The sequence below is a fragment of the Sorghum bicolor genome, chromosome 9 (genome assembly GCF_000003195.3).
Source record: "Sorghum bicolor cultivar BTx623 chromosome 9, Sorghum_bicolor_NCBIv3, whole genome shotgun sequence".
NCBI lineage: Eukaryota > Viridiplantae > Streptophyta > Magnoliopsida > Poales > Poaceae > Sorghum > Sorghum bicolor.
This window is the reverse complement of record NC_012878.2, coordinates 51306328-51322339: the sequence shown is the minus strand read 5'-3', so window position 1 is coordinate 51322339 and position 16012 is coordinate 51306328. Positions and strand designations below refer to the sequence as shown.

At 38.8% G+C, this 16012-nt stretch overlaps 1 protein-coding gene across 2 annotated transcripts; it reads left to right on the top strand.

The window, feature by feature from the left end:
- Positions 4829-15764, top strand: LOC8072510. 2 transcript variants are annotated; one of them, XM_021447302.1, is made up of 20 exons: positions 4830-5256; positions 5401-5872; positions 5990-8119; positions 8641-8731; positions 8813-9708; positions 9781-10175; positions 10585-10664; positions 11036-11120; positions 11365-11456; positions 11557-11625; positions 11750-11786; positions 12111-12193; positions 12646-13080; positions 13558-13594; positions 13663-13726; positions 13801-13940; positions 14354-14419; positions 14518-14632; positions 14709-14747; positions 15225-15764. In XM_021447302.1, the coding sequence occupies exons 2-20, from the start codon at positions 5479-5481 to the stop codon at positions 15344-15346; spliced, it is 5370 nt and encodes a 1789-aa protein (XP_021302977.1). In that variant the 5' UTR covers positions 4830-5256; positions 5401-5478; the 3' UTR covers positions 15347-15764. The 2 variants fall into 2 exon arrangements, with proteins under 2 accessions (XP_021302978.1, XP_021302977.1); XM_021447303.1 differs by lacking the exon at positions 12646-13080 and having other exon boundaries at positions 4829-5256.

Genomic DNA, 16012 nt, shown 5'->3' with positions numbered 1-16012 from the left:
CATGGAGTATTAAATATAGTTTATTTACTAAACTAAAAACATAGCTAGAGAATAATTTGTGAGATGAATCTTTTGAGCCTAATTAGTCCATGGTTGGACATTAATTAGCAAATAAAACAAAATTACTACAGTACCTGTTAAACTTTAACAACCCTAACCAAACACCCCCTAAGAAGGGATGGCGAGCGAGTCAGTCACTGCTCCCTTCCCTCCTCTTCCTCTCCCACTCCACTCCACTCCACTCCACACTACTGGAATTGAATCGAATAAAGTAATAGTTAAGAAAAAGAACAAGAACAAGAACAAGCAAGAAAAAAGGAAATTGTTTCACTTGTGACAAGCCTAGACACTATGCTAGAGAGTGCGAGGAGGCTAAGTGAAAGCCAAACAAAAAACAAGAAACACAACTGAGACTGATATAGAAACAATGGGGTACGATAATTTATTGCTTACTGTTCTTTCAATTTGTCATTTACCTAATTAATAGATTGATACTAATGTAAATATACATGTATGTGCTAATGTTTCTTTGTTTTCTTCTTATGAGGTTGGATGGACTTGCTCCTTGTTGATAGAAAACAAAGCGTGTGCGACTATATGTGGTGTTGGTACAATCGACCTAAAGCTTACTTCATGAAAGACCGTACAACTGAAGAACACGCATCATGTTCTCTTAATAAAGAAAAATTGATTCTTAGTTCTTTACTTTGTTATAATGGTTTTAAACTTTTGTTGGAAAAGGATATGAGAGCGGAGGTTTGTTTCGCTGGTCTTTGACTAATACTTGTTTTAATTTCGTGAACCATGTGAGCCACGATAATGAGATGAATATTTGGCATTCACGATTAGGTCATATTATTTTTTGTTGTATGAATCGCTTAGATAGTTTAATTTTGAAATTTGAATGGTCAAAGGTTCTAAATGTCATGTTTGTGTTGAATCAAAATAACCTCGCAAGTCTTACAAGGCTGTTGTGGCGAGGGACTTGGCACCGTAAGAAATAATCCATTATGATGTGTGTGAGATGAATGAAGAGTTGACCAAAGGTGGCAAGAGATATTTTATAACATTCATAGATAATTGCACTTGATTTTTTATGTATCTATTAAAAATAAAAGATGAAGCGTTGCGTTACTTTAAGATCTATAAAGCTGAGATACAAAATAAACTTGAGAAAAAACTTAAAACTTTACAGTGTGATCATGGGGAAAATATTTTTATCGATATTTTACCACCGATAGCCTGCCATAGGAATACCCGGGATAGTTGTTCAGGGCGGCGTATGCTGAAACTCGACTGTTAATGCAAGAGAGAGTCGATTTATCCTAGTTCAGGCCCTCAAGTTCAATCTCGAGTAATAGCCTTTACGTCTAGTCGGCGTTAGCCTTTGCATTGTATTGAGTGTATTGTTTAGATGTTCGTTGTTACAAGGGGTGCCCTCAGCTTCTATTTATATCGATAGAGAGGGCTGAGGAACGTTTTCTTATCCTAGACGAATTCATGGATAGTGTTCTATTTCTAATATAGAAGGTACTTTCTATAAGAATCTGGCTAGTCCTGCCTGATGCTCGAAGTCGGAGACGTGCTTCGCTTCGCTTTGCTTCCTTCTGGAATCGTGGGGCCAGGCTAAGATTCACCTTCCTATATCCTGTCGGAGAGGAACCCTGGAGATCCTATGCCAACAATTTCTAAAATAAAATTGCTGAGTTTTGTGTAGTGTATGGAATTATTCATGAGAGGACGTCACCATAATCACCACAATCCAATGGGATTGTGGAGAGAAAGAACCGCATTCAAACTGAGTTGGTTAACGCCATGTCAGAGATTGTGGAACAATCTAAGAAAAATAATGAGGTTAGGCTACATTGACAGCGTGTTATGTTCTATGGGACAATCTAAGAAAAATGATGAGGTGAGGCTACATTGACAACATGTTATGTTCTGCATAGGGTATCCACAAAGAATAAAAAAATCAAACCATTCGAAGAATAGAAGAAGAAGAGATTAAATCTCTTACCTGCGAACTTGAGGTTGTTTGGGAAAGATGAATGTGCCACTAAAGAAAAAACGAAAGCTTGGACCAAAAACTATTGATTATGTCTTTCTCGTTTATGTTATTCATAGTGTGACTGTGGGTTATAGATTTTTAATAATAAACTCTAGTCACTTATACTTTGCATCCTTCTATGTGCCTATGGAAGAGGCCACGCATGTGCGGCTCATGTAATTGTAATGTTTAGAGAACTATTGTGTTTGAATATGTGGACTTTGCTATGTTTATACTAGTACTGAAGTCAGTGGCGGACCAAGAATTTTATCATAGGGTATGCCGCTCAAAAAAATTACACAATTCAGTAAAACCACTTCCAATTTGGTAAAACTACTTCCAATTTTGTAAAACCATATGCGTCAAATAACACGATAAGCCTTAAATTTAAAGATTAGCTAAAAACTATAACAAATTATGATATAAAAAAGAAATACAAATAATTCGAAATAATAGCCATAAAAGAGACTTACAACAAGATTGGATGAAAAGATAGCAAAAGAAAGGATAAAATATGTTATTTGTAGTTATAATATTTAGAGGCGATAAAAAAATAAAAATAAAGACACATAGGATCATGGGATACAACAGGAGGAGATAAAAAAGAATAGAAAAAACTAATTCATACTTAATTTTAAAAGTTATAAAAGAAAGTAGAAAAATTAAAATATCATTATATATAGCTATTAATAAGTGATAATAAAATGTAGCTGAAGTTACATTATTTTTATTTATTATTTTTTCATGATGTGTCCCATAACAAACAACAACTTGGGATATATAAAGCTAGAAAGTAAAGGACAAAACATATTATATTAGTTATTAATATTGAGAGAGGATAAAAGACTAGAAATTAAAAATTATTTGCAGTGAGGTTTTACAGGACATAACAAGATGGAATAAATATAAAAACTAAAGAAAAAATATATTAGATATAGTTAACTTTTAAAGGGGCAAAAAAATAGAGAATAGATAAATACAAAACGGAAAATGAAGACAAAAATTACAGCCAAAAGGTTTGAACTTGCGACCTCTTGGCTAGAGACCAAAAGACATACCATTGGGTAACAAGGCATAACAATATTAGCTGTTACAAATCTTTATATGTAGTGATAATACGCTGTTAATTAAGTAGAAAGTTGACCCACAGGGTATGTCGTGGGTCCACCCCTGACTGAAGTTCTTGATCCTTCTTTTGGTAGGTGGTATGGTGTTCATGTGAGTGGTAAGCTTAATTACCTACATTTTCATATTATTGTTCTTGGCCAATGAATTTGTGAATAGGAGAGGTGATTATATTGGGAAGTAGATCCACCGATCATAGCAAGGGGTGAGCATATCATGCTCCAGTCAGATAAACGAGCATGATCTTGAGGTGGTGGTTGATGGTAGTTATGCTAGAACCTAGCTCTTATGTAACCAAATAAACGAGTCCTTCTATGTGAGACATGACCACCAAACAAGTCCTTTTGTGTCCTTAGAGGTTGGCTGGGACGTCTTGGTCTAACTCATTTTCACAAACTAAACATATCTAGGCAAATAAAGAGGCCCTAGACTTCTATTTAGATGGCTTTTAGAGGATTTTGGTGAGGGGCTAAGTTGTTTCGCTATGTCCCTCAAATATTGGTAGTTATCTACTTCACCTCCTTATCTATAGAATCAGGTATCTACCCTCAAATTATTGAAAACCATCTAAATAACCCCTAAGGTAGTATTGAAGGTGGTTTTGTTGACGTAGCATATTTAAAAGTCTATATAACCCCAAAACATATCAAGGGTTGACTTCATGACCCTCTTAACTACAGAATATGATATTGTAGCCCTTAAATCATCAAATGATGTTCAAATTATGGTGGAGATCACTTGACGAGGTAGGATGGGTCACGATAGGCGGAACAGGGAAGTAAGGGTGGGGTTAGGTTTTGGGGCTCCTTCATATACGCTGACAGATATCAGATTAGGATTATATATCCACCATGTCACAATATACATTGCTTGTATTGGTGTACTGATAGTGGCATTCTATAAATCCATCGTAGATTACAAGGTTTGTTGTGTGCGTGTTTAGGCGGGATACAGTGTCCAAAGCACCCTAAAGACCATCTGATGAATCATTTGGATATTATTTGATGCTTTACGGGCTATAATATCATGTTTTATAGTTAAGGGGTCATGCAATCAACCTTTGTATCATGTCAACCAAAACCACCTTTAAAACCACCTAAAGGAGTTATTTAGACGGTTTTCAATAATTTGAGGGGTAGAATAACTAATTTTATAGGTGAGTGAAATAATAATAACTAATAGTTTAGAGGGTTAAGTAGACTTATCATTCTGATGAGATAAACAAGAAAAGCACATCCAAAATATTAAGGGTCTATTTGGCACAGCCCACAACCGTTTGTCAACGTCTTCTTTTCTAAAATAGCTTCGTGGATAAAGTTATTTTTCTTCTTCTCTTAAAGATATGAGTTAGATTAATGCTGAAAAAAGTAGTTTATCCTAACTCTCTTCTATTTTTTTATTCTTGTATGAAGCTGTTGATGAGATTATTTTGCTAAATATTTTTTTCAAAATAACTCAACTTTATAAAAAAAATTACTTATGAAGTTTTTTAAAATAACTTTAATAATAAAACTGAGCTATGCTAAATAAAACTGAAACGTAAAGATGATTCAACAGCCTCGCCTCAGTCGTCGGATGGTTCACAAACTGTCTGATCCCTACCGTTAGCGCTCGGACTATGTCTGAGCGCTAAAAGCATCTTTTAAAAACATATACGCCGTCTGCTTCCGTCTGTTCTTCCCCTCCAACACCCACGGCGGTTCTTCCTCTCCGACTCCGAGTCACCGCTCGCCGGACCTCTTCCGAGTTTCGGAAACTCGGGCGCTATTGACCATGAAGCCTGTATAGTTTTAAGCATGGAGATTGCCTTTAGCCTGCCTATTATACGTGCTAGCTCGTACTCTTGCACACAGCTTGCTTGCAGCCACAGTTGGCGTTTCTATTAGCCTTGCTCTCCTCGCAGCGCCGACGCTCCGTCTTCTGCTCCTTCCCCCACTCGCGCTCAGCGGCGCTCAGTCTCGAGCCCTCAGCGACGGAGGGGCGGTCCCAGGCTCGGCGGCGGCGTCAGCGGCTCCCCCTCCCGCTTCTCGCCAGTCACCTCGCGCCCTCGCCTCCGTCCTCCGCGCACCGGCCGGCGACCCTGCGTACGCACCTCCCTCTCCCCTCCCGCCTCTGCTGTACCGTGGAAGCCCGGCCAGCTTCCCAGGGTGGCCGGACTTTGGCTCCGCCGGTATCCATATTCTGACCTTCAAAAAAATTATCATTTTCTGATGCTGTTGTTTGTGCAGGCTTTGGAAGAAGCAAGGATTCACCCTCAGGCGCAAACTGAACTCAACTCCTGAAGACGCGGTAAATTTGACGCGGCCATGTCTGCGGGGAGAGGCGATCCAAACACCCCTGGCAACAGGCCTATGTTCCTGAGTGCTGGGGTGCCCAACTTAGGCTGTCACAATCTTGCGGCTCCAGCTGCAGCATGCAACACCGGCTCGATCGCCTCTCAAGTCTTGTTCTCCCCATGCTCCACGTCTGTCCTGAATACCATTCAAGAGGTTTCTGCTCCACAATCTGATCAGTTGAGTCTGATAAGCCGTGCAACTGAACAAGACGACGTCCGCTGCATCCAGCCATCCTGGAATATGCCTGGGGGTTGCACGCAGGTGCCTATTAATATCGTAGTGTTCCATAGGCAGCTCACTGGAAGGGGTTCGAGGGCGCAGTTGCCACCGTCGGCCACCACTGCCTTGCCTGATGTTTCAGAGGGTAAGCATGTCCTTATCTTATTATTCTTTCTAGGTGTCATGTTAGTTCAGTTTTCTGTGGCTGTATTATGAATGCACTGAACCCTCTCTTTTTGCTGTTGCGCTATATATTCCGAAGGAGCTTCCATTCGGCTTGCTGGGAGTAATTTCTTGTCACTTGGAAGAACATCAAATGTCGTTGCAGGTGATATGACAACGAATTCTTCACAGCTAGCCACTCCAGATAAATACAATTCAGAGCATCTTCGGTTGAATTGTATATATGATGAAGCATCCAAGACTGAAAACGGAACAGAAACTAGCCAGCTTCCACAATTAGCAGCAGCAATTTTCCGCAACAGCTGCAATGATTTGGAATCGGTGATTCCTGCAGCTACCTGGGAAACACGAGTTCAACATTCTCAAGAATCAACCACCCTTCTTGCAGAAAGTACCACTGATGACAACATTCATATGTACCAATCTATGCAAAAAAGGCTCAAGACACAAATCAATCAAAGTGAACACACACCATTGTCAACACCAACTGTACCCAAGGAGAAAACACTAACTCAAATTGAGATGCAGATAGCAAGTGCTGAGAAAACTGAAATGTTCAGGAATGAGGAAACCCCAGCACTGAAAATGAAGGCTCGGAGGAAAAAACATAGACCAAAGGTAATCAGAGAGAATAAGCTAGCCAAAGTTCAAAAACCTGATTCAACACCGGATGGAACATCTCCGAATCAAAAAGTCAAGAGAAGTTATGTCCGGAAGAAAAGAAATCCCAGCTCTCTGGAGAAGTGCTCTGATCCTGTTAGTGATCAATCAATCTCTAGAGCAACAGGAGTTGCAGATAGAAGCCGAACAGCATCAGTTCGACGAAGTCTGCAATTTGAACCCAAAGAACAAGGATTGCAAGGAGGCCATTCGTCAATGACCAACTCACACCATCACAACTATGAGAAACCTGACCATGCTCAAAGTTCTTTCTACTCAGAATCAGAAGTGCAGACTGGACATGCGCTGCAAGTAGGTATGGAGAATTCACCAGGAGAATTAGCTTTCGACATGAGTCTCAGACTGAACAAATTTTTAGATGAGTACATGCATTTGCCAGAGATGCCAAAACCTACACAAGAAGTTCCAATTGCAACTTCTGGGTCTTTTGGTACTGAACTAGCAAGGGAAGAAGATAATCTGGGAAGAACTTGCCTACCTGATGGCAAAAGTAAGTGTAGTTTGTTTACTGAGGAAAGGGTGGTAAAACCCATAATAGAGGGGAACAAAAAAGACCTGGAATTAAACTATTCTGATGCAGATGGTCTTATTTCCTCAGCTAAGTCCTTACCTGAAATGGAACCCACAGGCAGTCAGATGGGTAAGGTGTCGGAAGTGGAGAACCCCACACACCATAGAAACGGTTCCCTACCTGGCACACGGGACTCTGTTGTCTTGAGGACTGCAGCTGAGATGCTATCAGTTTTCCATGCTGGTGCAATAAAGAAGAAGCGATCTGCCCGGCTCCGCAGAAATTCCTTCTTTTCTATTATGGATCTTGAGAATAATACTCTACAAGCATCAACAAGACTGCCACAGCCATGCATGGATGCTCTGTATAAAAGTTCTTGCATTAAGTTTATGACCAAAAAACGTTCAGAAAAGGCACGACCACACTGTTCCAGTTCCATTCAACCAAATGATGAGCTGAAGAACAGGCTTTCAGCTGGAAGCATTTTTTATAGTGCATCTAATGCATCCAAAATATCAGAAGACAGTTCTCCAAACTTTTCACCTCAGACCCTGGACAATGAAAGAATCAACTTTGATACTCATTGTGAAATAGCAGAAGGGAGATCAGCAAATACATCAACAGGACCCTATATGGATTACCTTCAAGGAGTTGCATCAAAGTTGAAGCATCTTGATTTGAATACTGAACAGGTGCACAGAAATGAGATGCATTTCTCTCTGACCGCACCTGCTGTTATTTCTTTTGAGGGAACAAGTGGTCCTTCAAATGCTCTTGTCCCATACGGTGGTGCAGTGATGGTTCCATATGAAAGGCCCTTGCAGTTAGTAAAAAAGCAGCGGCCTCGAGCTAAGGTTGACTTGGATTTTGAGACGACAAGGGTTTGGAACCTTTTGATGGGGAAATCAGCTGAGCCTGATGGGACTGATGTTGAGAAGGAGAGATGGTGGCAGCAAGAAAGAGAAGTATTTCAAGGCCGTGCTAATTCGTTCATAGCACGCATGCGACTCGTTCAAGGTACTTCTGTAAATAAGTCTAATGTCTTTAGTATATGCTAAAATAAGTTTCCCTTTCTGCTATTAACACCTGTCTCGGACATGCCAGCTAAAGAGTATCTGTTTACATAGTCCTTGAAATAGGAACTGAGCCTATAGAGTGGGTGTGGTTTGAGTCCTCTTTGATTTCAAATTTGGGTGCCTATTTATTCTTAATACAATGCTGCCTTGTTCCTGCTAGGCTGGTCCAGTTTGCATAGTCTTTGAAATGTTTCGATTGAACAATCTAATTTTAAAAATATCCTGCATGTGATTTACTTTCAAGTTTATCTTTGGCAATATATTGCCACTTGAAGTGTTAGTTATGTGAAAGTGAAATCATATGATTGCAACAGTGTAGACTTGGTTCTTGTTCTTGGTTTGACCATATAGAGTTATACAGGAAAGAAGTGCGAGAACATGACATCTACGAGTGACAATTTGGAATTTACTTGAATCCATGGCTGAAGCTTGTGGCTAATTTCTCAACCACTTGTTTACCAGGAGACAGGCGTTTTTCTCCTTGGAAAGGATCTGTAGTCGACTCTGTAGTAGGAGTGTTCCTCACTCAGAATGTAGCTGATCATCTTTCAAGGTATGACATTCACAACAGGTGTCTTCAAAAATATATCTTATGTACGAGCTCTCTTTATGACTACTATTTTGAAAATCACAGCTCTGCCTATATGGCCCTTGCCGCAAGTTTTCCTTCACGGTCAGTCAACAACAGTTGTAAGGATGATGCTACCACAGAAGACAATGAACAAACTACCAGCACGAGTGCACTAGTAGGAGAGAAAAGTGTGTTTGACCTTTTCTACAATGGTGCTAGACCTGATCTAGAAGTGGGCTGTGAGGAGGTATCAATGACCTACAAGAAGACACATATGGAACCAAAGGACAATACTAGGGATAGTGAATTGGTTGAAGATGAAACCTATTCCTTTGATTACAAATCAAAATATGGAAGCGTTTGCAATCACCAAGGGACAGGTATAGAACATAAAGAAAAAGAACAACAACTACCAGATTTCTCCTCAGTAGAATTAACTGCGTCTACAGAACTCATGCAGCAGATACAAATCCAGAAGATCTCATCCTCCCAGATTTTAACTTCAACAACTATTCAATCAAAATTATCTTTGAGTTCTGAGATACCTAGAAATTTTGTTTGTGGTGGTTCTGCTGCAGCTTATAAGCAACTGGGAAGCAATTTCGATCAGGGAAGGTCATTAACAGGAAATGATACCACAGTCAGGGAAATTGAATGCCACAGACTCCAAATGGCTGCAAGGAATGATTATGGATTTGGTAAACCTGAGATTCCTTCTAGTTCTGCAATGCCATTTTTCTTGACTGTTGATCCTCAACAGCTGAAATTGAGAAATGAGACAAATGTTTCTTCAACATCTTCCAACAGCCCTTCAGATTCTGCATCACCAAACTTGAAAAATGGCACGAGTCCTCTTTTTATGCCATTTAATTCCTACATGGCACTCATGGCAGAGTGTAGCAGCAATAAGATCGCTTACACCACTCTGAACACTCCAAAAACAAGCACAGAACTTCCAGGTCAGTATGCATCTCTTTCTTCCATTATTACTTAAATGAAATTTGTCTGACAGCAAAAACTTAACCATGCAGTCAAGTTACGCCATGACAAAAGGAGTAGTTTTGAAGCACCAGACTTAAAGGAGCATGAATCAGTCTTTCCAACACATGAAATAGCAGTAGAAGCAACAAGAAAAGAATATGAATATACATCGAAATCTGGTTTTACTTCCTGCAATGGAGTACCAGATACAGCTGCACAAGCACCAAAGGCAAAGAAAACAAGAACCGCAACTAAAAAGGATGCAGAGAATTTTGACTGGGATAAATTACGAAGGCAGGCTTATAGTGAAGGGCAGATGAAAACAAGAAGTGTTGAAAGAAGAGACTCTGTAGATTGGGAAGCAGTAAGGTGTGCAGATGCACAAAGAATATCTCATGCCATTCGGGAAAGGGGGATGAATAATATTTTAGCAGAGCGAATCCAGGTAATAGTTCAGTAGTTACTAGGATTAATTGTGATTTATATGAGCCACATCGAAAGAAAATACTCTGTAGGTTTTGAGCAAATCCAGAATAATATTTTATCTGGTTGACATTTAACCTCTCCCTCCCCCTCCCCCTCCCCCTCTCCCTCTCTCTTCATGAGGTTCTATCATTAGATGACTTTACCATAAGGATATCTTCTACTTCAGCATAATAAGTTTTATAATTTTCTTAACAGTAAATCTGGTGGTGTTACAGAATTTTCTGCCTTTTCTCTCTCTCTCTCTCTCTCTCTCTCTCTCTCGCTTTTCATAAGTTTCTATCATTAGATGACTTTACCATAAGGATATCTTCTACTGCAGCATAAGAAGTTTTATAATTTTCCTAACAGTAAATCTGGTGGTGTAACAGAATTTTCTGAATCGTTTGGTTAGAGATCATGGGAGCATTGACCTTGAGTGGCTAAGATATATTCCCCCAGACTCAGCGAAGTAAGATCCTATGTTTGCATCGACTTACCTCTCAGTGATGACATTTCTTGTGCTGTATTTTTTTGTTCATTTTATTTTTAGTCACGATGAACATTAGACCAGAATCATTAATGTCTGTGAGCAAATTAAGTAGAGCAAGAGGTGCGACATTTTGATGTCAGCATTGAAAATCAGCATATAAAATTCATCAATGTGCATTATAATTGAAGTTCTGTGAAATTCTAACTTTATAACTAGTATACAAATGGTTAGAAGTTTTAGTTGAAACTAAAACAGCAAAGGATTCTCTACGAAACTACATGCATTTACGAGCCTTATGTACTTACCAAGTGACAAGTGTTTTTATTAAAATATATTTGGTTTGATGTCAGGGATTACCTACTAAGTATACGTGGACTGGGGCTTAAAAGTGTTGAATGTGTTCGTCTTCTCACACTGCATCATCTTGCTTTCCCTGTAAGTTTATTTCTTTTGTCCTCTGATAGATGTGCGGAAATCAGCAACCCACATACTTGAAGTCTTGAACCATTAATACCTTTTTAGATTAATATTACTATTATTAATTCATTTCTTTAGTTTATATAAGTTGTTTTCCTTTTTGGTGGAGGTTTCATCTCTAGCCTTCACCAACTTGTTTGTGGAGTATTTAATCTGTCTCTAGTAAATTTAATATTTACATAGCAGTGCTTTTACTGCTCAGGTTGACACCAATGTTGGTCGTATATGTGTAAGACTGGGATGGGTGCCCATTCAACCTCTTCCTGAATCTCTACAGTTACATCTTTTGGAGCTGTAAGTGTTCTTCACTGTCCATACCGTTTAGGTCATTTATGGATTTTTGCCATTTCGGTTTAATCTGATTCTACCACTTTCTTTTTTTGCTTTCTCACAGATATCCTATCTTGGAAACTATACAAAAGTATCTTTGGCCTCGCCTTTGTAAACTCGATCAACAGACACTGTGAGTTACAAAAAAAAAACATTTGCTTCAAAGTGTGAATAGTATTTGGTTTTGTGAATCAATGTGAATTGCATTTAAATAAGTTCCACAAGTAATAATTACCAATATTATTACATTTTCACAGGTATGAGCTACATTATCAGATGATTACATTTGGAAAGGTACTTAATGAGCATCTGTTTTTTGAAACTAGCTGAATAGGTTGTGCATTTGTACAACCAAATATGATTTTACAGTTGTATTCATTATATAACTATAATGCCTCTAATTTAAAATAAAATTGTGCTTACTATAAGACTATAATTCCTACGATTAATATATACTTATATTTGTTATAGAACTTTAAGGTCTTAATCTACAAGAGTTGTAGATTATTTCTATTTTGTTCTTTTTGTCCCAGCTCAGACTTGAATGTTGAATCCCAAAATAAGAGGTGCCTTGAGTCCCACTTGTTGCTTTTATATGTTTTCCAATCAACCGTGCAGGTCTTTTGTACCAAAAGCAAGCCAAATTGCAATGCATGCCCAATGAGGAGTGAGTGCAAGCATTTTGCAAGTGCTTTTGCAAGGTACTGTTACACTTTCTGTACACCTTCAACCATACTGCCACAGTAGCTTATACTCATAGAAAGGAGCTTTGTGGGGGTCAATTGCTGAACTTAAAGACCCACCAACTGGCCTGCATAGTTAACTTTCACATTGTGCACACAAAAACCTTGTGATGGGTGCCCCACTTCCATTGGCTGAGAGATACTGCAATTACCTCCACTAAAGCAATATGACAATATATCCTACTGGCTCAGGGTGAAAAGAGCACTGTGCCCTCACCCCTCAGGGTCAATTTGATTTCATGTGACAGTTGTGAATCTATATGTCCTTATGCACAGACTACACAATTGTATCAATTTTGTATGCATCTCACGCATATTAGCTACTTCAGTTGATCTTGCTCAGGAGTTTTACTTCTGTTTACCTGAATATTGACTATTTATTGTTTTCTTTTATTGCATTTGGAATGAAGTGCAAGGCTTGCACTTCCTGCTCCTCAGGAGAAAAGCTTAGTGAAGTTGAGCAATCAATTTGCTTTCCAGAATAGCAGCATGCACACTATGAATTCGACTCACCTGCCTCGCCTTGAGGGGAGTCTCCATTCAAGGGAGTTTCTTCCTAAGAACTCAGAGCCAATAATCGAGGAGCCTGCAAGTCCAAGGGAGGAAGGACCTCCAGAAACCATCGAAAATGATATTGAAGATTTTTATGAAGATGGTGAAATCCCAACAATAAAGCTTAACATGGAAGTGTTTGCACAGAACTTGGAGAATTGCATTAAAGAAAGCAATAATGAACTCCAGTCTGATGATATTGCAAAAGCATTGGTTGCTATTAGCACTGAAGCAGCTTCGATTCCTGTACCGAAACTAAAGAATGTGCATAGGCTTCGAACAGAACACTATGTGTAAGTGGTGAATTAGTTCTGTTTGGGCAAATATCAGGTGAAAACGCATGAAAAATCAGAGTTAAAGTATTCCAGGACAATCTCTAAAATATAGCACCTTTTTTACGAAGAACTGTGGGGGAGACTATCACATTTGTGATAGAAGTTCAATTTTGAAACTCTTAGACATTGTTTACACATGATTTATCATATGTAGTGAAAAGGCAAGACTAAATATTTGTGTCTTCTGCACCTCTCAAATGCGATCAAATAAAGTTGACATTTTCTAAAGGATATAGAGCATTCCTTTCACTGCATCTGATAATTTTTTAAGCTTTCACCTTTAGTTTTTACCCATATGGCCTTTTCACTAGTTACAGTGCTCTTTTGCTCAGCTTTAACATGCACCGCTTTAGACTTAATAATGTTATTGTCCATGGTAACTAATGCCATGCATCTAGAAGATTTATTCTTTACCTGCAATTTATGTGCTTTCAGGTATGAGCTTCCAGATGCACATCCACTTTTACAACAGGTGAGATGCTGCGGTTTCTTTTTTAAGCATTTCAAACTATAGTTCCTGATCCAGCAATTGATTAACAGCTAGGACTTGACCAACGGGAACCTGATGATCCTACCCCGTACTTATTGGCCATATGGACACCAGGCAAGCTTATTTCTCTTTGAGTGCATGGGGTACACACTCAAGTTCATTTTCACTAATATATGACTACTTTGCAGATGGAATAAAGGAAATAACCAAGACACCAAAACCATGCTGTGACCCTCAAATGGAAGGCGATTTATGCAATAATGAAATGTGCAACAATTGTACTGTAGAGAAAGAAAACCAATCTAGATATGTTAGAGGCACAATTCTGGTAATGGAATCCTATAACCTAGCAATAACTGATCTGAATATGGTTTAGCTGAAGTAACTGTTTATTTATTTTTTCCTAGTTGCTCTGTAGCACAACAAAGATCATGGGAGTCGTCAAATAAAACTGATATTATGCATATGTGGCCCCAAGCTCATCCTTTAATTGTACCTAGCAAATTGTCCCTTTTTGTTGTATATATATACCTACAGGTTGGTTTAGACCTCAGAGTATGATCTATAAATTCATAATATTCATTTCCAAGAAGAAGAGCAGCATATATTTTGATCTGTTGAGCTAAACATGCATTTTTTTTGGCTAGACAATATGGACAGATCATAGTATAGATAATGCCTATTGGTTACAGAAATTCCATGCATGTTTTAGCTAATGATAAATTACTGGAACATGAATAGGTTCCTTGTCGAACAGCTATGAGGGGTAGTTTCCCACTTAATGGCACTTACTTTCAAGTCAATGAGGTAAACAGAGTGACATCTAATATCTTACTCCTAGTACTGCTCCTAAGCTTCCTGTCTCAATGGACACACTTTTTGTGACTCTGTATCTGTCCATACAGGTATTTGCTGACCACAGATCTAGCCACAACCCAATCCATGTGCAAAGGGAGCAGCTATGGAACTTGCAAAGGCGCATGGTCTTCTTCGGGACTTCAGTACCCACCATATTCAAAGGTTGTCTCCCTTGCATAAACAACTCATTGAAATTATATTTGTATTGGTACCAACTACAGTTGTTTTGGTTATGTAGGTCTAACAACAGAAGAAATACAACAATGCTTCTGGAGGGGTATGAAAAAATAATTTCCTTCGTCCTGTCATGACATTATATTCCTAGGAAACATCTTGCCAGTTGTCATGAGACAGTTCTGCAGAATGCAGATCCTGTGATAGACCAGTATTCTGGACCATAGTATATTCAATCTCAGTTTACAGTGTTTCGCTAGTTATACAAGATTCTCATGATTGTCACATGTGACTATTCAGTGATGAAGAAAATCGTTAATAGTCGCTACATGATTGATCTGTAGTCATCTAAGTTTTTAAGATAACCTGAGAATAGTAGAGGCATCTTGTAATAGTGGAATGATAATGCTAGAGAACAAAAACTGCCAATATGAATGCAGAGACAAAGGAATTGATGTGCATGCTTATTCATAAACTTACATTTCATACACACAAAGGTCATGAACGGAAACAGTTTCTAGGCTTCAACTCCGCAATGAATTTCTGACTGAAACAAGTAAACTGTGGCTGTCTTACGCAGGATTTGTCTGTGTGCGAGGATTCGACATGGAGACTAGGGCACCAAGGCCTCTCTGCCCTCATTTGCATGTTGTAGCAAGACCGAAAGCCCGCAAGACAGCAGCAACTGAGCAAGTACTCTAATCAACAAAGATATCAGTTTTATGAACATCGTGTTTATTGTGATATGATATCAATAGCTCTCGACCTGTGCATGGAATCATATTAGTTCCTGCCGGACGATAGCCATTCTTTAGGAAACATAAACCATGGATGGAGTCCGAGACTGTTAATTCTGAGACGTGAGGACTACTGAAGCATAAGGAAGAACCAATAGTTTTCACTTTTCTGTTTCAGAGTTACTATATGTAAATTATCATCTAGCTATTAATCCGTGTAATGTGTCATTGCAATCCTTTCTGAGACAAACTACCTTATCAACATTTCATTTGGTTAACATTTGTTCTGAGTACTGGACAGCCTGCCAAAACTTTGTTTACGTACCTGTATATTCCTGTTATCTGTACAATGGTTTAGTGACTTTTGGTGCAATCATTTTGAAGATCACCCAGAGTGTTGGGAGGGTTATGATGGTAATGATGAATAAGCAGTGTTATAATGAGCAGGAAAACAAAGATAGCTTATGAAGCAAGAGAGCCTTTGCCATCACGGAAAACTCACGATTGCCACCTAAAATATAGGGATATATGACATAAAGAGAAAAAAAAAACAGATCAGAACCCTTAAATACCATGAAAAGAGCAATACCTGACATGATGGGTGCGTACAACCAAAGAAAAAAGGATTCAG

What these genes read in the sequence shown, in the direction of transcription:
- LOC8072510 (XM_021447302.1), top strand. Translation starts at nt 5,479, where the DNA reads ATGTCTGCGGGGAGAGGCGATCCAAACACCCCTGGCAACAGGCCTATG. An exon ending in TTTGCAAGTGCTTTTGCAAG is followed by an intron (nt 12,194 to 12,645) that starts GTACTGTTACAC and finishes TTTGGAATGAAG; the next exon opens with TGCAAGGCTTGCACTTCCTG. An exon ending in CTTACTTTCAAGTCAATGAG is followed by an intron (nt 14,420 to 14,517) that starts GTAAACAGAGTG and finishes CTGTCCATACAG; the next exon opens with GTATTTGCTGACCACAGATC.